The sequence below is a fragment of the Amblyomma americanum genome, chromosome 8, assembly GCF_052857255.1.
Source record: "Amblyomma americanum isolate KBUSLIRL-KWMA chromosome 8, ASM5285725v1, whole genome shotgun sequence".
NCBI lineage: Eukaryota > Metazoa > Arthropoda > Arachnida > Ixodida > Ixodidae > Amblyomma > Amblyomma americanum.
Genome location: NC_135504.1, coordinates 1,868,393 through 1,895,723, shown reverse-complemented (window position 1 = coordinate 1,895,723; position 27,331 = coordinate 1,868,393). Strand labels below are relative to the sequence as shown.

General features: G+C 45.1%; 1 protein-coding gene across 4 annotated transcripts in view; it reads left to right on the top strand.

Moving 5' to 3' along the window:
* LOC144100790 (uncharacterized) overlaps positions 1–27,331 on the top strand; it is a 272,474-nt gene that overhangs the window by 227,985 nt on the left and 17,158 nt on the right. For all 4 annotated transcript variants that reach the window (XM_077633644.1, XM_077633645.1, XM_077633648.1 and 1 more), the window contains 8 exons: positions 894–1,117; positions 1,683–1,890; positions 5,010–5,270; positions 9,675–9,817; positions 11,554–11,767; positions 19,124–19,202; positions 25,744–25,908; positions 26,960–27,041. In XM_077633644.1, coding sequence (XP_077489770.1) covers positions 894–1,117; positions 1,683–1,890; positions 5,010–5,270; positions 9,675–9,817; positions 11,554–11,767; positions 19,124–19,202; positions 25,744–25,908; positions 26,960–27,041 — 1,376 coding nt within the window. The remainder of the gene's footprint in view (positions 1–893; positions 1,118–1,682; positions 1,891–5,009; positions 5,271–9,674; positions 9,818–11,553; positions 11,768–19,123; positions 19,203–25,743; positions 25,909–26,959; positions 27,042–27,331) is intronic.

Here is a 27,331-nt window from a genome sequence, read left to right as displayed (position 1 = left end):
AATGGAAGCAGCTTGTTGCAACTGCTGCTCTGCCCAGCAACATCTCTCTTGCATAATGAGGTGAGACCTATTAGAATGCTACTGTGTCTTTGTCAGCAGGCGGATTTGTGGGTTGTGTTATTACATGAGTTAGAGTTTTCTGTTTGTTTTTGTCCGTCCAACCATGCACTTGCTGCCACAGTCAGTAGCATTTCTGGGTAATGGTTGCTAAAATTGCCCTTGTAGATTAACGAAGCAACTACGCAAAGAAAAACACAGACGAGACAATGTATATGTCTTTCCTTCACACAGTTTATTAGTTTACGAGCGACCACAACTCACCCAGCAATCAATGTGCCATCTTGCTCATGTGGGACCAGAGTAAGCTTTTGAGGCTGTGAAAGGAATTGAAATGTATGGGAAAAATTTTAAATAGCAGTAAACCATTTTTTTTATTTTCTTTTACTGTCGCTTCAATTTAACAAGACTGCAAGGTTATCCTGCAAATCTGATTTCATAGTGAAAGAGTCTAGTAGAGATGTACGCTTGCTATTGTAACAGTGCTCTAAGCAGCCTGCAACGCCTGTTTATTTGTCTAAATTGCCTTCCTGCTTCCCCAAATAACTCCCAAGTTTCTTGTGCTTACTTTGTGAGATTGTAATTTTGATTTAAATATGTAATTTCCATATGTGTGCTTAACTAAATATGCCACATAAGACGCGGCATGTTTCCAAAGGCATAGAGACGTGTAGCACAAAGAATGCAGAAAGGTTATTGAAAAAGAGTGTTTGGACCTACAGTTTCAAATTTATTTTTTGTGCATTCACAGGAATGCCCAAACATAAGTGGGCAGAACTTATGCCCATACGTGAACAGGATGTGATGTGCACCTGAATTCATGCTTTCTTGTGCAGCCATGAAGTTCAACGGGGCCCTCAAGCAATACGTGCCGCTGCCACAGAGCCAGAGTGATGATGAGCTCATGCGTCTTGACGAACGCCGTGCACAGCGCCGCAGTAACACAGTTGCTGCTGCCAGTGTGGCAGCATCGGCAAACGGTCGCTCGGGTGGGGCTCACGAGTGCTCAGTCGGTGCAGTGAATGTCTGTGCAGCTCGGCTGGAGACCAAACTTGTTGATGTGAGTGCTTTGCTGCATACGTGAGGGCTTCCAGATGGGCATTAGTAAGTCCAGTGTAAGGTCTTTGATGTACATCATTGTCACTTTCCCCTGAATGCGGTAGGTGGGCAAGGGGCTACATCATTTGGGGGCAATAGTAAACAACAGATGTCAGCCATAAGATTGCCGAAATAAATGTAATAAGAGCTGTTATTTACAGTGAGTAAAAATGACAAATGCTTGACCTTTGAACCTAGTGTACTGACCCAAGCATCTCGTATGAGCCTGATCTGAGTAAAGAACCCAGCAGTAATATGTTGAAAAAAAGGCCATGCACAAATTGTCAGTTTACGACTATGTTTCTGGACTTGTATGATTTCGTTGTTCACCATGAGCCTCGGTTCTTAGTTCAGGCATTAGCATGTCACAGAACGGAAGGGAATGGAATATTCAAAAGCGAGCACTTCATATGCACAGCTCGAGTATCTAAAGAAAAAATGCCGAAATTTCCTGCATTGTCATTCTTAAAAAAACGCAAACTTCTAGACCGGTTGTAGTATTTTAAAAAACATGCGTGCCTTTGCAGGGAGGGTGCCCTGACTGGAGTGGTGATACGGGGCCAGTGGGGCCAATGTCGGTGTGGCGCAAGCTCTGCCTGGCCCTGAGCCTGGCCGGCAGTGCCCTCTTTGTGCTGGGGCTGGGCTGGCTGCTGCCGTGCCGCTATGGCAGCCTGCAGCCGCTTGAGAGCGTGCCCAGCGTGCTTGAGCAGTGGACGCACCTCTACCAGGGGCTGGGTGCGTAGCTATGAAGGCTCAAACGGATTTTCCTACATTCACTGCTGTGCCTTGCAATTGAAGCAGACAGGCAAGGTCACTTTTTCTCTCTGGCCTATCATTGGGCATGAAGAAAAGATCATTGGGCATGAAGAAAAGCACTATACTGAGCATTGTATTAGAAATACGAGCCAAGGTTCCTTCATCACTTCATTGTTAGTTTGAGGACTGTGGGCGTCTCTCTGTTCTTTCCTTTCTGTTAAGCAGCTGCATGTGTTGAATTGTTTTTTTTTCTATGAAAATAATGTTAGACGTGTAGTGGAATGTTAATCTGACATTGTTTCCATTTGTCCTCTCTTGGGCCTCTGTAATGATGCAGTTAACCTTCGATGTAGGCACAGTGCCGATATTACATTGTTATGCCAATCATTTCGGGGTTTGTCATAAATTTTGACTCTCAAAGCTTAGTGTCCTTTGTGAAGCACATCATTCCTTCTTTTTGTGAATTTATCACACTGTCTACCCTTTTAAAAAATTCGATTAATCAAATTCAGCTTTTTGTAGGCCCTGTACACGTCAACCATTTTTATTACTGGCTGAGACCAATTCACCCTCGCAATGCATGTCTGAAAACCTGGGTAGGGCACTAAGAACACTAAGATACTAAGAGGCACTGAGAACAAATTGTGGTTGGCATGTATCTATAGATTACTGCATTTTGATGGCAAAGGCAGCATTCTGACCACAAATGGGTCTTTTAAACAAAGACAGAACACAGGTGCTTCCATCACTGGCCATTTTCACAACCAAACAACGATGTGTTAAGTTTTTTTCATGCGGATCCCATTGTCTAGGCTATGCCACTGTTCACTTCCAAGCAGTGATCATGGATTCCTTTTAGTGCAGAAGCATTTGTGGCCGCACTGCCCTGGTTTTGTGGCCTTTGAGTAGCAAGTGTAACTCGCTCAGTGGATACCTCAGTCGCGCTGTGAATAGGTGGTGGCATCCACCTACAAACTGAGGCAGTTATGCACCTTTCCTTTTCTCAAAACCAGGAGAAGACTTAGACTCCGTTGATTTTGAGACGAGGAGAGGCGCATAACTGGCTTCCTGGGTCAGTGGGCATCTCAGCCACCCTTTGAGGTAAGTGGCATCCACCTGCAAAAAACTGTGCTTGCGCACAATATTTCATGCTGAGCAATGCTAAACCACCAGCCTTTTCTTGGATTCCATGTCATGAACTTCAGTCAAGTGGCTGGAAAATATTTAACCACTTTTAGGAGAGCAGGAAGCATGTTGTCCCACTTGCTTCAAGTGCCGGCAAACGGACAGTGGTGCACCTGTTTTCCACATTTGTGGGCGCTCATTACTACCGAACTGTCAAACAAACCATTCAGTGAATTTTATTTCTTGCCAATGAGTCTCTTTGGTGCTCTGTGTTTTTTACAAGCGCAAGTGTACAGTTTGACGTGGCCCATTCTGTTGGGGAAAAAAATTAAGAAATTGTGGAGTTTTCGAGCCTTTCCTTCCACCAACTGCCTCATAATATTTCTTGAAGCAAGTTTCAAATCTAATGCAAGTTTTCTTATACATCCAAAAGACAGGCACGGAGACCTACCACATTTGAGGTCTTTCTACGAAGTCTTTTTTTCTACAAAACAAGGTTGTCAAAATGACCTGGAAGTGATGTCATTCAATTTCTATAGCCATCTTGAGTGCAATTTTGCCAATTGTATGCATGTTGGACATGCATAGAGCTCGTGCCTTTACAAGGGGATAAATTGAATTGCTCAGGAATAGACATGTTTATTGCAGCTTAATAGACATCAGCATGCTTGCAGAGAGGCACTGAATCAATTTGCAATGGCTGGATGGTGCTGTCTGTTCCCATCATCATAATCATCAGCCTGACCACGGCCACTGCAGGGCAAAGGCCAATCCCATGTCTCCGATTAACCCTGTCCTTTGCCAGCTGCAGCCATTGTATCCTCGCAAACTTCTTAATCTCATCCGCCCACCAAACTTTATGCCACCCCCTATACATCTACCTTCTTTTGGAATCCACTCCGTTACCCTTAAGGACTAGCGGTTATCTTGCCTTCGCATTACATGCCCTGCCCAAGCTGATTTCTTTGTCTTGATTTCGACTAGGATGTCATTAACCCGCATTTGTTCCCTCACTCGCTCTGCCCGCTTCCGGTCTCTTAGTGTTACACCTATCATTTTTCTTTCCATATTCTCAGAAGAACCAGCGCAAAAAAGGACAGCAGATAAGAAAAGCAGAAAAGATAAGTTTTCTGCATGTTAATTTTCAGAGCCTCCGTTCTGCTCTGCCTGTCTAACTCATTGATCATGCTTTGCAGTTCATCCCCTGAGTTACTTAGCAAGGCAATGTCATCAGCGAATCGCAGATTATTTAGGTATTCTCCATTTATTCTTATTCCCAACTGTTCCCTATTCAGTCCTCGGAATACCTCCTGTAAACATGCGGTGAACAGCATTGGTAAGATCGTGTCTCCATGCCTCACACCCTTTCTTATTGGAATTTTATTGCTGACTTTATGAAGACTATGGCAGCTGCGCAGTCATTATAGATATCTTCCAGTACTTTCACATAAGACCCTTCTACGCCCTGATTCCGCAATGCCTGCGTGACTGCTGATGTTTCCACTGAGCCAAATGCTTTCTCGTAATCCATGAAGGCTGTGTATTGGGGCTGGTTATATTCTGCACATTTCTCTATTGCCTGATCGATATTATGAATATGGTCTGTTGTCGAGTATCCTTTACGAAAGCCTGCCTGATCCTGCCCTTCTGTTCCCAGTATCTCTTTAAAGGGACTATGCAGTGAATTAAAAGTGAATTAAATGTTTTCTGGTAAACTTTTTTCTGGTGCTCCGCGTGTACGAGTTGAGGGGGCAGAGGAGGAGCGTAATTTTTAATCGTCTATATCTTGGTTGCTATTGATGCTAGCTCAAAAATTCTTGCGCTGGGGTGGCGAGTGATTTAATGCCAATCTCGCGTCTGCTTTATGTAACCTCAATTAATTTATTGCATAGTCCCTTTGACCTTCTTCTTGGCTGCCCCTGCCTTTGTGCCACAAAAAATTCATCCTCATTGTCACCACCTTCCTCAAACAGTGCTGACATCCAACGTGGAAGCCTCGTTTGAAGGTGACGGCGAGCGCGAGTGTACAGTGCACCTGGGATTCCGGCAGTATGCGGAGCATGGCGGTACAGCACCGTCCGTTGGGGTGGCTGCGGTCAACGGCATGACGGGGACCGTTGTGTGGAGGAGGGAGCTGTATGCCACCGTTACGCATCAGCAGTGCCTACCAGATGTCTGCTTCGTGCTTGGCGATGGCTCCAACTCGCTCCTCGCTGCTCTCAACAAATCCACAGGTTAGTGGACTCTGGCTTCCTGGTGCATAATATAGTGAAAGCTCATTAAGTCGAACTTCATTCATCCGAATTTCTGGATAATTCAAACTGCAGTACTTAGTCTCTCCACGCCCATTGAAGTCAACGTAAAGGAAGCCTCTTAATTCGAACAAAGATTGGTTCTGCATTGATAATTCGGACTGTGCACCATCGCGCTTGGGCGATCAAGCAATGTACCCATGAGGCTGCGCCACCTCTTCAGAGGAGATGTGGAGAGGATAAAAACAACTGGCAAGGTTGGAGCGGCTTTTGCAGTGGCATGACGTCTGAGATTTGTACTGAGATTGTTGCTTGTTGTCGCTGATCTCAAAGGCTTCTGTAGCTTTCTGTGCTACTGGTGCTGAGAGTCAGTGAATCAAATGCGTCGCGATGTCTCTGGCATTCCAAAACCGCAGTTGTGGACGAAAGTGCAACGCATGCAAAGCTAAAAAATTGAAGCTTTCGCCGATGTCTGCTACACATCTTTGTCTTGGTTTTTCACGGCTCTCCGTGTCACGTTCCATGCTAGTTGTTGCAGTTCATCTCATTTCAGGCCTACATGGTGTAGCTTAGTGTTGTGACTTTGAAATGTCATCTGTTTGTGGTAATTGTGCATTAGTGGTGGTCTAATGCAACAGCCAGTGAAGCTGATCTGTTTGTGCCTTTGTGGGTTTTTCAAATCCTGCTTGCAGCCAATTCTGTCTTCTTTTATACAGTGTTGTGCGTTTTTATCGTGAACACTTTAAAAAATTTTCCCGCCTCAACCGCTGGCTCATTTGCCGTGAAACTGCACACAGAGCTTGCGTATTATGGTAACTTTTGTATCGTAGCAACGTTGACAATGGTACTTATCAAACAAGCACATACTAGTGATCACTTCACTTTATTACCTTAAAGGCCCCAGGGATTGGGGGTGTTACATAAGGGGTGGGTTGCATGTATAAAACAGATTTAATAAACAAAGAAAACACGTAAGGTACATGAATTATTCGCTGTTAAATATATTCTCTAAACAATTCACAAATGCTGTTGGACAGGTGATTGCGGCGATGTTGTGTGGAAGGCTGTTCCAGTCCGTGGCTGATCGTGGAAAGAATGATGATGCAAATGTAGCAGTGCACGTACGAGGCCGAGCAACTTGAAGGGGATGACCAATGCGGGGGGAAATGCGTGCCGGCGGATTGATGTAGGGCGGATGACGAAGTGAGCTGTAATAAAATTTATGAAACAAGCTTACTTACAAACTTACTTAGTTGAGCCGTGCATGATGCGAAAACAATCGTCTATGTAGAGATCGGCAACCAAAACCCGCATACGACGGTTTTTCGCTGAAAGGCGGCAGTGGCGCCATCTGTTTTCGGCAGCGGAAAGCGTCACGACGAGACCGTCGAGGAGAGCGTTGCAAAAAGCACGGGCCCTTTGAATATGCCATTCCGGCCGTTTCGTCTGCTTCAACTGAAGCGCTTACAACATTTCTCGGCTAACTGAGCAGGAAAAAATGCCAGAACAGCTGATTTAACGAGGCTTTACCTTTCAAAGAATATTGTTTGCAACGCTAGTCTCGGCGGCCTTGTCGTAACGCTTTCCACTGCCGAAAACAGATGGCGCCACTGCCGCCCTTCAGTGAAAAAGCGTCGTCTGCGGGTTTTGGTTGTTGATCTCTACGTAGACAATTATGTTTTCGCATCATGCACGGCTCAACTAAGTAAGTACCGTTGTCAAACTTGCTACGATACAAAAGTTACCATAATATGCAAGGTCTGTGTGCAGTTTCACGGCAAATGAGCCAGCGGTTCAGGCGGGGAAATTTTTTTAAGTTCTCACGATAAAAACGCACAACGCTGTATTTCACACTCCAGGGTCAGGTGTGACGTGAAACGGCAACACCGCCAAATGGCACAACAGGCTTCGTATGCTGTCACATATGCTTGCACATAAACTGCTCACTCAGGAGCAAGCATGTGCTGGGTTGGGGCAAGGAAAATCGATGAAGTACTTCTAGGAACCCAGATGTTCCACGCAACCCAGTTTGAGAACCTCTGCACTACTCTTGTCAGCTTGTGTACTTCTCAGTTAACTTGTGGATGTATAAACGGGCGACCTTGCCACATGTAAGATGATTCCATCTGACTGGGATATGCAGACTCATTATTCCTTTAGGGAAGACCGCTTTTCAGGTCATAGAGATGGCAGAATCTATGTGACTGCATTGACAACTATCAAGTCAGATGATGGTTGAGACCTTTATTTAAAGGCCTTTTTTGTAGATAAGCATGGCAGAATGACTAAATTGCTACTTTATTTCTAAGTGCCTCTAAGTTGGCACAGCATTCCAATGTGCAGTCAAGCCCATTTATAACAATATTGAAGTACCAAGGCAATATTATTGTGATAAGTGATGATTTTTGCAGCCAGGTTTGCTGAAAAAAATATAAAACGTAGCAAACTTCAGAGTATTCAAAATCAGAGAAATACTTAAACTGATCATTTCTTTGCAGGAAGAAATCTGTAATAAGTCAGCTTTGACTGCTTCAGAGCAGTTTTGTTCACATCTGTAGGAAAAGTCAATCCCTTGCGGGCTTCGGTTGTTTGTATGTAAGGCCTCTTGATACGACGCAACTTGCGTAGGTTCCTGTTTGTCTCATTGTCTGCGCCAGTGAAAGCTGGGATTATTTCTTAGCCAGTTAGGTCTTCATTTCTCACGACTGCATCGTCAATGTGCAAAAATTCAAGTCTCAACACGCAGCCATCAACACCGTCTACCAATGACCAAAGCACCATCAACACTGCATTGGCGGGAGCTTCGGGAGCCTCCTCGTCATTGGCATCCTGAGCAAAGCCCTCTTTCCAAAAGCAGTTCAGCCACCATGGTGGCTCAGTGGTTATGGTGCTCAGCCACTGACCCAAAAGACGTGGGTTTGACCCTGGTTGCGGTGGTTGCATTTCAAGGGAGGCGAAATGCTCGAGGCCTGTGTACTGTGCTATGTCAGTGGGCATTAAAGAATCCCAGGTGGTCGAAATTATCCAGAGCCCTTCACTACAACGTCCCTCATAGCCTGACTCGCTTTGGGTCTGTAAACCCCACAAAACAAACCAAACCGTGTCGTTTTTTCTGTCGTTTGTGTGTGTTCTCCTTTCGTGCCTCACCAGCCTTGCATCTCAGCCAACTTGCCCAACCTTCTGCTCTTCTAACCAAACCAAATCGAAAGCAGTTCTTGGCGAAAAATTCGAGGAGTGTGAAGGACCCAGGTAACAGTAATGGCAGACAGGAGAAAAACCACGCTGGCAGCATACCTAACGTATTAAACTTGTGGCCAATGCAGTGACAGTGTAGCTCGCCTTACATGGCCAAGTTAGGAATAATACGGGGAGGACAGGGCAGTGCACATGCTCTTGCTGGCTTTTCAGAAATCTCAGTAAGGAATTGCTCCACTGAAAGAGATTCCTTACCTCCTCCTCCTCCTCTGCATCACCGCTGCATGCAAGCATCCTCGGCACACTTGGTGTCTTTGTGTGCATAATCGAATGCCCTTTTCACTTTCACTGCGCCAGTTGGTTCCGCCAGTCGTCGTAAGTGTAGTTTGGGTGGTGTGGGCATAGTGTTTTCTTGGTCTTGTTCCTTTTATCCCTTAGCGGTCCTGGCCGGACCCCTTCTGACTACGCAACACGGCCATTCCAGTCTGCTGTCAGGTACCGCCCTATAGGTGTTTCTGTAGTTGAATTGTGAGCATTTTCCTAACGATGCATCATGTGGCATCTCATAAACCACACGCTGCCCAAATATCGTTGATACTTGGGCACATAAAGAAATTGGTTAATGCGGCGAGTTGGGCGTGTTGGTACATAGTTTTCTAGAAAAGCAGCGCTGAACAGACGAGGACAGAGACGAGGCGACAAGGACGGCGACAAGCGCCCGTCCTTGTCGCCTCGTCTCTGTCCTCGTCTGTTCAGCGCTGCTTTTCTAGAAAACATAAAGAAACACCAAAAAAATCATTGATCAGGTTTTTTGCGCAGTTTTCTCTTCTGGTGCCAAAAGCTGGCGAGATAGTTTTGAACCGGAATGGCCGCAAAGTGGGTAAAAGTTTCGGACCACGAAGGCTTAAGGCTGGCTCTCAGTGACCAGATTTAATTGCTATAATTGATAATACGCTATGAAGGCATTGTTATGAGTGGTTTATTTTACCACAGAACACATGGTGGGGCTGACGGTGCCGCGGTTGTCCATTGTTATGTCCGATAGATTGTTCTGACTGGTACTGTTGTAAAGCTTTTTTACTGTATGGCAGTTATAAGAGTGAAGCCAGCGTTTAAGGGCATGCACTTTAGTCTTGTGAACTCACACAAGAATTTCCTTGCATTTCTCTTTTTTTCTTTATATATCATCAGGAGCCGTCCTGTGGTATGCTCACGATCATGGGCAAAGCAGGAGCAGCCAGCTGGCTGGCGGCAGCCTGCAGTCCATCTCGGACTTCCTTATTGTGCCGGACTGCAATGAAGATGGGTTGCCGGACCTGGTCGTCTCCCTGCAGGTGGGGCTGGCATACGTGCACTCTAAAGAAGCGATCCGTTACCAAGAGGGGGCTCTGTCTTCTTTGCCAGCCTTAGCCTCCCTTGTTCTTTTGTAACACTCTCCGCTAAGAGTAAAAATTGAGATGAGGACAAAGAGTGTGCATCCGAGTTGACCACACTGCTTGTGCATTTTTTCTTTCTGGCTATGCTGTGCTGAGGATAGTACGTACAGTAAGACCTCGCTAATTCAAATTGTGTCATAACCCATAAATTATTCAAATTAAGTGGATTTCTGAATTATCTGAAATCAAAGCAAAATTCATAGTAAAAGGCTAGCTCGAAATATTGTGCAACCAAATTCAGCGCTTTAGGATTGCTAGCTCCACAATCGCAAAGCTGCAGCGTACGTTAGCCGATTCTTACTGTGGAAGCATGTTTAAACTCACTGTAGTTGCCACGTCCTCACCGTTTACACTGGCATCTTTTTTTTATGTGTCACAATGTCATAGGTGACACAAAGTTGCTCATGTGCTTGTTTCATTTTTGATGGTGACTAGTGTCACCAGGAACAGCTCAAGGAGGGAGCGGGTCTTGTTCTGCAGTCCCCAGTGTAGTCTTTCCCGCGATGCACCATGCAGCAGCAGCCTCGCCTCGAGGAGGAGCACATTCCCTTGTTGGTTACCTTAACTAACGACCTTAGCTTGGCATCGACGGCATGCTGCCAAGACTAAAACACCACTGTGTTTTAGTCTTAAACCTTGTGCAGGTTTATTTGTGTATGACAAGATCACTACATTACACAATTTCAGTGTTTCTTTAGCTTGCAGGGCACTACAACAAACATGTGAAGTTGCAAATGTAGTTTCTCATGCTGGTTCCAGGCATAGTGCATGGCAAGCTTTGGCCAGCTTTTTGGGAGTGCACATGTTTAGTATGGCCTTTCTCTTGGAGAACAGAGCTGCAGGACGATGGCAGTCTATGAAAGGCCTAGCATTATTTCCCAGGCTTTTGCCTCGTGCTGGCAGTCAGTTCTGTGTAGAAAGAATACCAAGTGCAAGATAGTGCTGTTTGGAAACATCGCAGTGTTTTGCCACAAGTCTGGACAACAAGGAATTCATAATTTCTGAATTGAATAGTAAATGCCACATTCGCAAACTATTCGAAGTTTCGGATTTTTGTGCAGCCCTACTTCTTTTCCTTCTTTTGCTGTTTCTATGTTTTCTCTTTGTCTTTTTTTTAGTGCACTAGCACTTATAGTGGCCATTCATCGCATTTAGCCGTTCTGTGTTTTTCTGAAGCCAGTTTTGTCGTAGGCTGCTCACCCGCCCACCGTGTCATGCGGCAGCTCATTTAATCAAGAGAGGCTGCTCGGGAAGGCCGACCTGGGTTGCAACCCAAGTCCCACCGATGAGTGCCATAGAAGGGCAGTGGTGCATCGCTTAATTGCTGCACCATTGCGCCAGGAATGGTAGGAAGACTCCCAGGGATCTATGAATGAAGAGAATGACCAATTCCGCATATATGGACATTCACCCATTATCGCTATTCTACCACAGTCAACACTGGATCTCGTCAGAACTGAAGGGAAACTGCAACTGCTAGTGCACATAGTTTGCATTTCGCCTAGTTGTGTAAATCAACCATCTTTTTTTTTATTCGTTTCTGTTCCTGTTTTATTCTCTTTTTCAGCACTGTGCTGCAATGCTTTTGTTGGCAGCACCACGTGTGTAACTTGCAAGTCTTCTCGTGCATGCAGGTGGAAAGGCCAGACGTTGCCGAGCCATTTGCGCCGCCCGCGGTCGACCGGGCTCTTGCTCTGGTCTCTCAAGATGATGGCCGCCTTCTGAGGGCACCCCTAACCCTGCCACAATGTCAGAGCGTCCCAAGAATCTTGGGCTCATTGGAGCATGGCCGCAACGTCTCTCACGATGTCGACATTTTCGTGCACTGCCTCACGGGCGCCAGCAAAGGTGACTCACTGCAAACTTTTCAATGCATCAGTAGTACACAGTGAACATTTTTACATACATTTGTGTGCTAGAAACGCCACCAGTGACTTGCACCCATTACTGCACCATTTCAACACTGTGCTAAAGAGCACGTTGTGTAGCACAGACATGCACACAATGGAGAGAGCAGTGAAGGATCGGATTCTTTTCTCTTTGATGCCCAGTGTCGCTCAGAGACAGCACATCGAAAAATAACTTAAAATAACTTTTTTCCAGAGGCGCATTGCGTGCTTTCAGGTAGTTAGCACCATCTTATATAAACTTTAAAAAGCCCATGCCTCAATAACTGAAAAACATAGGGCAGCACTCATCCATTCTTGCTCGACAGCAGGACAGTTTTCAACCTCCGAGGAGGCACACCATGCCACTGCCCTAGGAGAGATATTTTGCCTATTAGCAAAAACTGGGAGTGATTCTGCAACTAGTAACTATGTGCAACGCTTTATTTATGACACAGGCAACATTCGTGGGCAGTTGGACTGAGAAAAAAGTTTTGTTTATTTTATTCCAATTCCCTAAGGGTCCTTGCGAGCATTACATGGGAGGGGGGCGGGGGGAATTCTAGAAAGGAAACATAACAGATTTACAATAGAAAATACAAAGGGGCGAGCACAGGAATAAGCTATCTAAGAAGCCAGGTACTAATTAATAAGAGAAAAAAAAATGGTTTGGAACAGGTACTTGAAGATAACAAAAAATACACGTATATCAAGATAGGTAAATAAAGTATTTTAGAAAATATAACAAAAATTTTGCCTTCGGAAATTGCGAAACATGGCATCTAATGTTTCTCAGAGCACAACAGCCGACACGCACCCGCCAGAACAAAAGAAAAAAAAGTAGTGAACCAAGATTCTAAATATGGCAAAAGAGCAGTTTGAAAGAATGGTGTTTCAGTAGTAACTGCAATACTAGAAGGAAGGGAATTCCTTTTTTTAATGGCCATGACCAACAGTGAGCATTTGTATCATTCTATTCGAGCGAAAATGTGTTCAGTCTTCTTGATGTGAGCTACACAAGCTGATGTATAAGGTGCCAGCAGAATATGTGAACATGCAAATGGTGTGTTGCTGTGGTAGAGTTCATCAGGATAAATACTGAATTTCTTGCACACGACCAGTGGTGAGAGATTAAGCAATATTTTCAGTGCTGTTACACTTTGATGCCGAGAGTATTGGGAAAGAATGGATCGGGCAGATTTGTTTTGTATAAATTCCAACATGTTAATAGGACAAGCATGATGAGGATTCCAAATAACTGATGTGTATTCTATGGCAGGCCTGATTAGCATGTTGAATGCGTGTGGTCTTGTCCTGGTTGGCTTGATACAGTCAGCACTTACGACCAAGTTTTTTTTTAAGGCTTCAGAAGTGATCAGTTCAATGTGAGTGCTCCAGCAGTTAAAATTCACACCGAGGTATTTTACCGACGCAGCAGTTTCAATTAGTGTTAGTAACTATGTAAGCTTTAAGACTCGTGTTAGTAATGGAAATAAAGATCAGATGTTTAGTTTTTCCTGCATTAATTACCATTTGCCACCTGCCGCACCAAAGAGTTCAAGTTCAGCCTGTAGAGCAGTAATGCCGGAAGCGTTAGTTATCACTGTGTAAACAGTCAAATCAAATCAAAATTTATTCGCCTGTATGCGTACATATTCATACATTCTGATCTGCCTAAGCACATTTTGCTTGTTGGCTGATCAGGCAGCAGGTGGAGAAATAACTCTGCATGAATACATTTCTTTTCTAAACAGTCATGCTAACACAGAGGAAAAAGTCTGAACACAAAATAGCACATATGAAACAACTCAAGCTATACACAAGGCAATACATTTGCACACCAATTTCTTATGTCCATCATCACCCTACACTTGTTATTTGCAATACACAGATCATCGGGAATTTTATTAAATACAGCTGGTACGTAATAATTGCGCATCTTTTTACCATAGTTTGTATAAACTCGTTGCTTAACAAAGCGTTCCGTTTTTCTCAAGGTGACATCTTTTTTTACGGGAGTCTTATATTCATTAGAATAATAATACCGCGTTAACACAACAAAGTGGAAGAGTTCACGAATCTGAAGGATGCCTAACTCATCGTATTTTTTTTTCATATCAACCGAGTGTAGTCTGGTGGCATAAGATATAGTGTTCACTATTCTTTTTAGGATAACATTTAATGCTTCTTTCTTGTATTCCGAGCAGTTACCATATACAGTAATGCCGTACTTTAAAACAGGTTCTACTAATGCTCTATAGATCAATCGTCTAAGATGAAGCAAAGATTTGCCACGAAGGTGATACATCATAGTCGCAATGGCCCTTATCTTTCTAGAGAGGTAGACGATGTGGTCGCTCCATGTGAGGTGTTGGTCAAAGTGGATGCCCAGATAGAGAACTGTTCTCTCTATTTGCATAGCTTTACAATTACACTGGCAACAATGGGATGTGTGAAAATACAGTGGTTGGTTTAAAATAACAATTTTATGGGGGTTTTTAAAGCATATTAGTTTTGTTTTGTTAACGTTTAAAAAAATGAAATTTTGCGAGAACCAGTCAAACACTCCACTTATATCTGTTTGAAATGATTCCACGCCTGTACGACAATCAGTAGCTTCAAGTGCTAGCGCTGTATCGTCAGCGTATTGAAAAATGTTTGACTTAAGCTGTAATAAACCCAAATCAGGTACATATACGTTAAGAAGCAGTGGGCCAAGTGTACTTCCTTGAGGTACACCGAATTTAACATTTTTTAAATCTCCGCGCGTTTTATCAAGCATCACACAATGCAACCTATCTGTAAAATAATTGACAAAAAGCTTGTTAAAATGACCATGAAAACCAAGTGAGCTTAATTTTTCGAGTAGTAGCGCATGGTCTATCGTGTCAAATGCCTTAGTTAAGTCCAGAAATAAGGATAACACAATGCGATTATTTTCTAGTGCATTGTAAACATAGTCAGAAAATTCTTCAAGAAGTGTAGTCGTACTTCTATTCCTTGTGAAGCCAAATTGCGCAGCATTGTTCAAAGAGTATTTTTCACAGAATGATTCCATAACATATGCAACATGCTTTTCCATAATATGTGCTATTGATGAAAGTATTGCGATTGGCCTATAATTTGTACAATCACCTTTCTTCCCGTGTTTGTAGATCGGCCTGACAACAGATATTTTAAGTTCTTGAGGTATATCACCAGTTTCGAATACGCCATTCAGTATGTTCATAAGCACTTCTTTCAAAACGTCAAAATTTCTGTAAAGATCTCTTAGACGAATGCCATCATATCCCGGTGGCTTGAACTGCTTTATTCTGCATAAAATGCTCCATAGCTCGTCAACTGTTATCAATGGCAGATATGCGGTATGCACACATGCCCGTTTCGGTCGATGTGGTACAGGCCTACTGACTGACAACACAATCATCTGGAAATAATCTTTATTGATGTTATGTTAGACGTAATGTCATTTATATATGTATTAAAAAAAAAAGCAGTGGACTCAGCACCAAATCCTGAGGGAGTCCGGAAGCAACGCCTGTGCGTCTTGATAAGAAAGTCCCTAACTTAACTGATTGAAAGCAGTTTGTTAGAAATGCATTAATTCGCTGCGTTGTATATTGATCCAGCTGAAGGTTACGTATTTTTATCATCAGACGGTTATGAGGCACGCAATCAAAAGCTTTCGAGAAATCAATAAAAATGGAGTCAGTGTTGAGGGGAGAGTCGAGTGCTTGATGAAGGTTGGTTATTAACTCAAATAACTGTGTCTGACGCGATAAATGTTTTCGGAAGCCATGCTGGTTGTTTTGAAGCAAGTTCTTAAGATGAATCACAGTGTGAGTGTATATTATGTGTTCAAGGATCTTGCAACATCAGTGAAATCTGCCTGCAGTTGTTAGAAATGGACCTGTCTCCAGATTTAAATACTGGGATTACTTAAGCAGACCTACAGCCTTCTGGCACACATGCCGTATCGAGTGACTGTTGGAAAATGAGAAATAGCAGGAAAGCTTTGTGTGCTGCCAGGTTACTTTAAGTTTCGCGTTGATGCCATTGACTCCTGGGCTAGTGTGGTGGGGTAGGCGTTCCATTGCATGAGCCACACCAAGTGCTGATATGTGAATGGGTAAAAAAGAAATCTGGGTATTGGCTTTGAGAAGTAATGAATTATAAATGGGTAATTTGTCCGTAAAAACCTCTGTACAGCGGCTGTTGAATTGTTTTGCGCATTGTCTTATAAATAGGGTGCTGCCCTTTACACCTGAATGAACAGGAACCGCCACTAACATTTTTTTGGATTAACAGTGTTCCAGTACTTCTTAGGGTAAATTTTTACCAAACGAGGAAGTGTGAAATGAAAATATTTATTTTTGGCCTCAGAAATTCGTTTTCCAGCTATTTTGAAAATTCTTTGTATTTTCCCACTGCAGTGTCCTTTTTTTAAACGGCTTTCCTAAATGCTCTTTTTTTTCTGTTTTTTGCCCTATCACCATCTCTGGTAAACCAATGATCATTGGCACATGTGGTTACCATTCGGTTTGGTGTGCAGGAATCTTCAATTTCTTTAGTTTGTCTGCACGTGTGTAGTTATAGATAAGCTTTTTAATTGTTGTTTTTTTTATCAGTATGTAGAAGTGGAAGAGAACAGTGTACAACTTTGTGGTCACTTATTTTTTCCAAAACATAAATGTCTGAGTGCTCGTGATGGTTGATTAGGATGGGGTTGGGGATATGCTTACCGTGAGCGGGTTCACGACCAGTTTGGGTGAGCTGGTGATATCAGAGTAAATGAAGGAAATTAGTGTCCTCTTGGCAGTTACTCTCAGAGTCAAGTCTCATACTCTCATAGCGCAGAGGCATCTTCCTCAGGCGCAACATCGGGCACTGGTGGGTACTATGTAAGAACGGGGATGCCAAAGAAGGCGAGCGCTTGCAATCAACCCAGTGCGTACATGCTGCTGCAGAATTCTATTCAATTTGCCACTTTTTTTGTTCACATGAGGTGAAGGAATAAAATGCCTTTAAGCGATCATGGAGACCACCCACAGGAGATAATTCTTCAGTGCAGTCAAACCCCACTGCAACGAAATTTCTTCCACAACAAAGTATTTCCGATTCCCCATTAGCAAACCATATACAGTAATGCAGTTACTGCCGCTCACAGTGCACGATTCCGCTTCAGCAAAGTTTCCGCGAGTAAGCAGCTAATTTTTTTCTGGTTCTGCCAACAGCCTCAGACTCCACGCATGAAACCCGCGACCATTAGTGTGAGGCAGCTTTTAGCTGGCCCAGTTGTTCACTCACTTCACTGTTGAAGAGGGGGGGACAGGGGTCAGTTGAGTGTTTGTTTTAATGTGAAGTTACTGCATCGGCGGTAGAAGGTAACAAGGTTAGACCTTTTACTATAAGCATTGGCTGGGTCCAAAGCGCTTTCACTGTGGCTATAGGGCGGAGCATGTTAGGCCTGTCGACACCTAGCAAGCGGCACGTAACCAATCTGCTCTTGCCCAGCATGCAGGGGATTGGCACATGCCGCCTGCTTGGAGTCATCAGTGTCAAAAGCATCGGTGTCCAAAAATCGCAGTACAAAGCATCAGTTTCAATGCGCATGCGACATGGGTGCACGCATGCCTCAATGACGCCAAAATGCATACATATAGCAGTGTGGGCTGATAAGAAATAAAAAAATATTGCCCCCCAAAATACATACAAGCAGCACGGTCTCCGTATGAATTCTCTCAGTTCGAAGACTGGCGTGAAAAAAAAATCATTTTGGTGGCCAGTGTAGCGAGTAAGTTTTTTAGGATCACATCCATTGTTCGAAATTTTGAAATAGCCATCATGCTTCGACCAGCAGTGAAATCTTGTGCCAAGCATAAATTTGGAGGGTAGTTGGTTGAGGTGTTCATTGAACAAGAACTTCAGAAAGTGCACCACAATACCACAGAATGCTGCCAACAGCAAACTTCACGCCTCCGGTGACTGGGTGGCCAAAGACATCACAGTATGTCGAACAGCAGGCCTGTGCAAATATTCGATACTTTTGAATATTTGACCAACTCGAGGTATCTGATTTGATCCGAATGTTTGGTGTTCAAAATCTGGAATCATCTCTAGTGAATTGCATTTCTCCTACGCTTGCTTCGTGTGGTCTCCATGCCACATACCTTCTTCTCCATGATGCCACCGCATGCAACTGCCAAAGCTCAGACTCTGCGCTGCATGCCTGCGCTCTGCTGCCTGTGGCTGAGGTTGCACATGCGCACGATGCCCAGATTTGCACCTCCCAGGGGCTCGAATTGGCACGGTGGTATGCATCAGCAGAGATTTAGCATAGCACAATCCATTTCTGCTCACTGCCGGGGCACCCGCACTGATTGTTCCCGACGCAGCAGGCGTGCCAACAGCTGGCTGGCGCCTGGCACCATGTGGCACCCTTGTGATCTGCTCATGCACACTGGCTCCCCATGGAAGCAGATTGCAGTAGTGGCTACTACACTAATTATCTCTAACTGGATGGTGCACGGCTCCGTTGACTTCCGTGGGGCAAGTCTGATTTGACTGCAGCTGTCAGGCCCGCTCTTCTTAGATCACTACCCAAGCATGACGGTGCAAGCATGAGAGGGAGCTAGCAGGAGGTACGTGGAGATGGGTCCCCTCTTTCCAACCCCTGACACAGGATGGCACTTCATATGCGCCTAGCAGGTGTTCTTGGAGTTGCCGTGCAACAACACAGTCGCAATTAAGGGTCAGAGGTCCCACAGATAGCTCTCACAACCTGCGAATACGTCAGCTCCACATGTACGTCAACTCACCAAATTTCCAACAGCCATTTTTACAGGTAATTGACACAGCTTCAATGAAAGCTTTAATGAATTTTTATATTTGTTCATGTCATGGCCTTGTATGCCTGTTGTGATGTTCAACATTTTTGAGTGCCAAAAGTATAATATTTGCTTCAAAATTGTTTCGAACAAAAGTACTATTTGCTTTGAATTCATTTTGAACAAAACAAAAACACTGTTCGCACAGGCACAGGAAGAATTTTTTTGTAACATTATCATAACCGCTGTGCTGCATTCTTGGTGGTTGAAATTATTCCAGAGCCCTCCACTGCAGCACCTCTTCCTTTCTTCGTTCCTCCCTTCCCTTCATGGCGCAGAAATGTGAGACAATTACTGTGCCATTTCCTTTCCTGAGAAAACAATTTTCATTTGTGCTGTGTTCAGTAGTAGACTTTGGTTCAGCACTGTAAACAGCACTGTAGACTAGTAGTCGGTTGAAGAGGTTGCTGATGTGCTGCCTTCTTCTATAGGCCTGTTGCTGAAGGTGATGCTGGGGCAGCTGTCTTCTGCCAACAAAACAGAAGGTGCCACGGCCGAGGTCATTTGGAGGTGAGGTTGTGAGCGCATTAACCCTTCATACGACAGTGGGACACGTGTGCCACTGACTTCAAGTGCTGACAAATGGAAAACAGTGCACCTACGTACAGCATTTTGACACGATAGCGTTAAGGGCCCCGTGTCTCAGAAAAGCCGGTGTCGGCGACGGTGTTGGCCGCGAGTGAAAAATCCGAGAAGCATTAATAAATAAAACCGAGTAGGAAATTTGTCGAGTTGGGGAATCGAACCAGGGCCTCCGGAGTGCGAGACGACCACGCCAACTACTCTGCCACGCCAGCTCGATGGTTTGGAATGAACAAAGGCGCGTCTAGTGAATACAGTGTTGTCTTAGAAGGGTGCTTTAGAGACATGTACTGTGGTGTATATTAGTAATTACGAGCAAGGAAATTACACAAGTCGCAGTTTAAGCGAGTAGCAAAGTACATTTCCGCTATTTTTCCTCTTCGCTTGGTGCGCACGTAGTGCCATCAGGCGGCACCCACTAAAACCACTCCCACCTCCTCCTCCTCCTCCTCCTCCTCGCAATATACGCCACTGCCCCAAGAGATAACGCGCGACGGCAGCGCCTCCCGCTCGTCTCATTCGGGCGCAGTGGGGCCATGCGGGGACGCAAGAATCGCGTGGTGAGCTGCGAACAACACAGCGTACATCCAAGGCGCATTCACCACGAAGCTTGCAGCTTGCTGCCCGTTGGCGCGGAAGCTATGCTGACGTTCGTGGCATCGGGTTTGTCGAGAACGATGTGCCAATGAACTACGACTGCAACTTGAGTCTCGCGCGTTTCGGCGATATGAGGACTCTCAGGAATCTATGAATCTAGAGAATGCCTGCATATATGGGAATTAACCCATTACGCTATCGCATCATACCCTCAAGGCACAGCTTGAGTGTCCCCTCCAATTTTTTTACGTGCTGAATACTACCAGACTATCAAACAATTTAGTGCTCTTTTACGTTTCGCTAGTAGGTCTCCTTGGTGTTCTGTATGTTTTTGCAAATGTTCGTACCATGAGAAACTTGCCCGAACTCCCGCTTTTCTGTGAGAAATTAGTTTGCATGCATTAAGTGCCGGCTGTCGGCATGTCCTGGTGCTGCACTTACAGATTTTGCCAAGAAAAATATGAATTAAGAAGCACAAACCTCTCCTATCAGAGAGGGCCGTGTTATGTTGACAAGTGCAACATGTGGGTGCATGAATTACTTCATGAAGTGGAAGTTCGTGTATGCAATATGCAGCCACGACCAGTCTTCGAAATGAACTAAACACAACCATGGGCGAGTACGGTCAACTTAAGTTGCGCTTGTCGAAGTAGTTTGCGCTTTTAATTAAATGATAAGCATCTCCGATACTCCTACGAGAAATGTGCAGAGCAGTCATGGCAGCAGACTGCTGAGTTCTCAGTTCACAAAAAACCTTGTTCCCTTCGTTCACACTTCAATGCACTGTTAGCACAGGGTCTCACTGAACAAGAGCGAGCTTGCTGCTTAACTGGCTCCCATCGCAAACGAAATTTAGGCTTAGCATGCACCAGACACTGTGCTCAGCTCCCTTCGAGTCAAGCGCCTTCGGATGCTTCGTATCTCAAATGAACTGCGTGCATACCTGCACTACACAACCGCAAAGCGGACAAAACATCTGTAAAAGTTACAGTGGGGAAAACGAAACTGAACAACCAAAAAAATCCAATCCGTAGCACAATCAACAAACCACTAGATGTCAATCCGATGTGCATGTCATTGGGTGTCCATGGCGGATGAAGTGAAGAGCCGCCAGCTTTCCCTCTAGTGTGCAGTAAGAAACTCTATAGGTGCAGTGTTATGTCACCCGGGCTGTCTCTTTTTCTGCAAAATAAGTTGTATATTTTGAAGTTCGGTATTGCAAGTGCTTCCATTTGAGAGAGCACGCAGCTGCTGCTCGAATGCCCTCAACATCTCAATTTACTATTGACAAGATCTGGAATGTACTACACATTAAACTTGTTCCGATTTCTGTAGTGGTGTGGTGCTACTAACCATACTAAAAATCACTGACTATCAGAGGGCGCTACCTTTGTGTATTGTTCATGTGTGTCGGAGCTAAGGCGAGGAAGAATCAGCTCCTACAGCATTTTTTTTTTGCTCTGCTCGCACTGCGGCGGCGTTGCCCAACTTCCTCTTTCTTGTCCGGCGCCGCGTGCCATGGCCTGCGAGCTGAGCGGGGCGCGAGGGGCAATACATGTGCATGCATATAAAAGGTGCAATAAACAGTGCTGAGCACTTCTTTGCGGGCCGAGAGTAGTGCCTCGTCCTTCAGGCCTCTACAATTTCTGTTCTTGTTTTTTGACAGCAGAGTTTGCAGTTCATTTTCCTTTTTTTTGGTTGGTAGTGAATGGGTTTTGTGGGTGTAAAGGGAGCATGGCTTTCGTTGACATCACTATAATCTAAAATCTGCTAGCACATTTGGTGAAATATCTTGGCAGCGGGTTGCGAAGACCCTAAAGCACCAAAAAAAACAACTCTCATCATTTACGACTCAAGTGCAGTGCATAAAATACAATGTGAATAGTACAACGAAAGACGTGCGAGCATGCACTGATGTCCCAGACCTCTGAAACAAAATCTCACTATGTGAACTGAACTACGACCATTCCACATCATTGTTTAATCCACCACTGTTGCGCTAAAAAAAAATGACTGCGTCAGAACCAGCTTAAGTGCTCGCCTTTCGTCTTTGAGGAGTACGCAGCGAAATGAATGTCATGACCGCTGACCGGTGAACTATGTGCTGTCACATTTATTTTTCATGTCAGCTCCTCACGTTAGGAAATGAAAAAATAGAACTGAAGCCAAAGAGTTGGTGTTATAGAAGCAAACTAGATGGCTCAGCTTGTCCAGGAGCCCCGACTTAAATTTTTGGCGCCATGTTCAAAACGTCAGTCATATAGTACCATATTTACTCGCACAATTTGTGCACTTTTTTTCTAAAATTAAAGAAAGCTTCAAAAGTGGTGTGCAGATTACACTGAGATGTTGCGAACACATCCTAAAAGACATGACGAAGGTCGTAACTTGCAATGTATGTTATATCGCCGCATGTAACTAGAGTCCACAACTCTCATCCCTCGCTGGTCAAAAGAAAGTTTACTTCAATATAAGTCAACGACACATGCTTCCCCCCTCACTGCACCTACCTTATGCGCAAATTATGCAAATGGAGATAGGAGGCAATAAAACGGTGCCCTCACACACTCCTGGCGGAGTAGCGGCAACGGCTGGGTAGTTTCGGATTCTGGTGAAACGCATGCTGACCAGAAGTTTGCTGTCACATCTGCTACTATGGGAAAGCGACCGGCAGCGCAAGTGAGCCAGGTAAAAGGTGCACAATTGACTTTTCTTTACCGGAGCCAATTTACAAATGAATTACTGACTCACTCACCTTCCCCAGCCGCACCGATCTTCCAAAGCTTGTCTGCGTGCACCTGTGTTTTTCCAGATTCGAGAGCTAGCTTTTGAGGTGTGGCCATTGCACATGATGTGCAAAAAAAAAAATTTAAGCAAAAACATACCAATCAGGGAATGAGCGACATTTATTCTACGTTCAGTCGCCACTCGCGGAGTCTTCTGAGTCCAAGCTGGTGCTTTGCTCTGGTGCATGCTCAGCATGCTCATCAGTTAGCAGAGCAGCTGTTCTTCTAGTTTGGGAAACTTGCACGGCTTGCCTCGGAAAGCGAGCTTTTTGTAGCTTGTGTTCCTCAATGCATCCTTTTGGTTGCATCATCGTCGGACACGCTTCTCGGCCACATCAGCAGGACTTCTCGGTCCTGCCTGCCGCACGCTTGCCTGGTTCGACAGCAAACTCGCAGCCATGTAGCTGTTAATGTGCTTGCCCATCGTGCTAAAATTGCAACACTCAGCGGCAGCACAGGAAAGCCACAACTACAGTGAAAGGCAGCCACAGGAAGCTGGGGCTAGTGATACTGATGCCGATAAGGATAGCGGGAACTCACGGTGGAGGAAAGAGTTGAAGATGATGTCGATGAGCTGCGGCGTCGGATGCCATCCATGGGCGGCACCTGCTGTGTGCATGCACGGCCTCTGCGATCAAGCGCACCATTGCTTGCAGCCAGAGCTGATCGCGGAGGCCACGGCGCGTGCATTTCGAAGGCTATTCCCGTGTGGGTCTTGGAAAGTTCGAGTGCAGCCCTTACATGGATCTTTTTTTTTTTTAATATTTCCTTTGCGAAAGCAGGGTTACAGCCCTTGCACGCGTTTATACGGTATTTATAAATTCAGGTAATAATTTGGGTTGCACAAATTACGCAAGTAAATAGAGTATGTGCAATGGCCTATGGAGTGGTAGTGAAATAGTTAGACATCAAAAGCTGTTTGTCATAGCACACAACCTGTCAGCTAGGAGTCTGCTTCTTTGACATGCATTCTAGTTGCTTTCACACGAAGACAGTATAACACCTGTTGCAGGGAGTTTTCTAGTGGAAACGGGCAGTAAAAGCATCTGCATTGCATGCTTTGGATATACTGATATCCATGCAGGCAAATCTTTTTGTGCAAAAGGCCTTCTGTATTTACTGCGGATATTTCACTTACTTCCAGAAGCGCATTGTTTTCCAGTGTGTTTGGCATTACCTTATAGCCATCATCAGTTCTTACTTGCCAAGCCTTGAGATGCCATGTACTTGGGGCAGGGCTATCCAGCAGTATGGATTCTATGCTTTACTTACTTAACGATACATGTTTCAGGGCTAGCTGGTTCACCATGGTCTCGAAATAAAAGAAAGTTGGCGCGCGCGCGCGCGCGCACGCACGCACGCGCGCGCGCACACACACACACACGGACGGACGGAGACGGACGGACGGACGGGGACGGACAGGGACGGACGGGGACGGACAGGGACGGACGGACAGAGGGACAGGGACGGAGGGACAGGGACGGAGGGACAGGGACGGACGGGGACGGACAGGGACGGACGGACAGAGGGACAGGGACGGAGGGACAGGGACGGAGGGACAGGGACAGGGACAGACAGGGACAGGGACAGACAGGGACAGAGGGACAGACAGAGGGACAGAGAGACAGACTTGTGTGTCTCGTTCATCCTTAAGAAGAAAAAAAACTGCTGGATTTTTTTTTTTTTCAGGCCGATGTACCAATTGTTATTTTCTACTGTTCTGCTGTGCTTCTAAACAATCCCAAAAGCAGTTTTTTCACACCTGGTGTTGCTTTGTCTGTGTGTGGCTTCACTCTTCGCTCTCATCATCGCTACTGTGCTAGACGAGTTCTGTTAGTATTTGAGCTGTGTTAGTTGATGATTCGGCAAAAACTAATTAATTTGGCCCCTGTTAATTTGGAAATTTATATAATTTGGCCTTCTTGCTTCCTCCCATCAAAAATCTACATGTCTGTGGCAGCAAACTCGGAGCGAAATTGCGTGCACACACCGGTTAATTTGGACTGGAGATGACCTGAACTGAAGCATGCATCACGGCTGTTGTCGTTTTCCAAGGGCCAGAGGCAATGCTGTTATACATTCAAGGTGGGATTTCAAAGCGTGCATTGCTGCTGTCATCACTTCTGAGGTGAACCGCAGCAGTAGCCTGGTGGTTTGAGCATCTGAGTTGCACACGGGAGGTGCAAGGTTTGATCCCCAGTGCCGCCAGACATCAATTGGTGATACAATAGCTGAAAGCTTTTCCCTGGCTGGTGCTGAGCTTCCGAGAGGCAAAATCCTTGGAAATGGGTCTTTGACTCCACCTTGTGTAAAGAAGGAATACCTGGCTCTATGGCACTGTTTATTCAAAGCTGCCCTTGCGCCATTAAATCACTTCCTTGTTGAGGACGACACAAAATCAACTTTATGATGATCCAGGCATTTCTTCCAGTCCTTTGAGATCTGAATCAATGGGGTTTTGCTAGCCACCATGTTATTTTCAATTGCCAGTCTTGTGTCAGTTCATGGATTTCACTCATTTTGCATGACCACATAACAGGTTGCATGCTGTTGGGCTGTGTAATCAAACAGGAAACATTTGTGTGCACATCATGTTTGTTTTTTGTATGGTGCTGAGTCAGTCCGTTTCATTTCATTAGCAAAACCGTACACTGTCTTAAAGAAATTAAGGGAAACATTTGCCTGTTTATCTTCTTCCAAATTATTTTATTCATATCAACAGATATTTTATATTAGATTCGATATTGGAAGGCATTTTTTCTTTAGATTCGTATTCATTTGTATCAGAAAATTTCCATATTCCCACACCCCTAAATAAAATAATTGTTCGTGTGCCATTTTTGTTGTTCATTCGACGGTTTGGCATTCGAATAACTCGGACATTTCTTTTAGCTCTTCTCAGATCAGAATCAACGAGGTTTTAGTTGATGACTCAACAACATAGCCAGCAGAATGCACAAAGAACAAGAGTGCTATTGGATGAGCGCCTGTCCAACAGCCTTCATGTATTCATCTGCACTGTGTACTTGTCGAGCCGTTTTCTGCCTCTGCGTGCCCTTGCCTTATTTCGTGATCATTCTGTGCAGCAAGGGCAAAGCAGCTGGCGGGGATGGTCTGCGACTGGTGGTGCTCCAGGAGGATGAGGAGCCCTCAGTCATCCTCGCCTGGGGACAGGGCAAGCTGCTCAAGCTGGCCGGGAGCATGTACCGCCACGAGTGGAGCACTGACCTCAAGCTGGACTCGCCCATCAGGTATGCAGCAGGCTGGGCTGGTTTGTTGCAGTTAAGGCATAGATTAATGCTAATCATCACTATCAGCCAAGCTATGTTCACTGTAGGGCAACGGCCTCTACCATGCATCAACCCTGTCCTGTGCCAGCTGTGGCCACCTTATATCCCCACAAACTTCCTGATCTCATACACCGACCTTACTCTGCACCTCCACTCTTGGCATCTACTCCGTTACCTTAACAGACCATGCAGTTATCTTGCCTTCCCGTTATATGCCCTGCCCATTCCCCTTCTTGATTTCAATGAGCAAATGATGGCAATCACTTTTGCTGTATGTTGGCTGGAAATCTGCTGCCTAAAACACCTCGGGCCTTATGTGCAGATTGTGCATACAGTGGTAGTGAAACTGCATGCACGGATGGTGAGTGTGTGTGTGCAATGTTTTGCTGCTGTTGCTTTTGATGTAGTTGCACTCAGTGTGTCTTGCAACATTCAATATGTGGTCTGAGCTTGCTTGATGAAGTGCTAGGTGCCTGGTGGCAATGAATGGTTCTGCATTTAGCTTCCACTCAAAAGGAAAGGGCTTCTGGCACTGCATATCAAAGTACGGTCAGTTGGTATTACAACACAGGCCACAGTGCAGTCAGTGTGCTGTAGGTCATAGTAAGCTTGGCTGAACATTCATGGACAAGCTGATGTGAAATGACGGAGGTGCAGCCAAAATATGCTGTCTCCACACTGCCGTGACAGCACATTAGCATGGCACAGGAGTGCTATCCACATCTTGTTTTTGCATGCAATGACCCTGTAAGTATAACACTGCTGAAGGGCAGCTCTGCTTGCACACAAAATGCTGATATACTTGTGCGGTCATCTGCGCTTTGTGCCACGTTTATCTCATCATCGGTTTACGTTGCTGTAGCTGCAAGCAGTTACTGCCAGTCAGTGAAGATCAGTTTTTCCATGACTGTACGTAAACTTTCTGTCCTCGCATTCTATCAGTTACAAGCACAGTTGATGTCTAGCACTTTCCTCATGGCCATTGTGTCTGGCTCACCACATCTCCCTGCAGGAGCTTTGTTGCTGGCCACTTCACAGCTTTCAGCATGTATGAGCTGTTTGTCGTTTCCGACCATGGCACCCGTGCCACCCTGGTGAGTTTCTTGAGGTGTCCTCCTTTTTTCTTCTACTTGGGGCTCTTAGGAGAGTGCCAAACAGGAAAACTTAAGCTTGAAACTGGTCCATTAGCACCAGGTAGTGGCAGATAAAGGTTGAAACTTGTTCCATTGAATATATTGAAGAATCTGCAGGTTATCAGAGCAGCAGTGAGGACAGTTGTGGTAGGATAATGCTGCTGTGCTGGTGGTGGTCCTTCTTTGGAGGAGTAAAAACGTTGGCTGCTAGACCTTTGAGCTGAACGTGCTGGTGCACTGCCGTGGTGGCT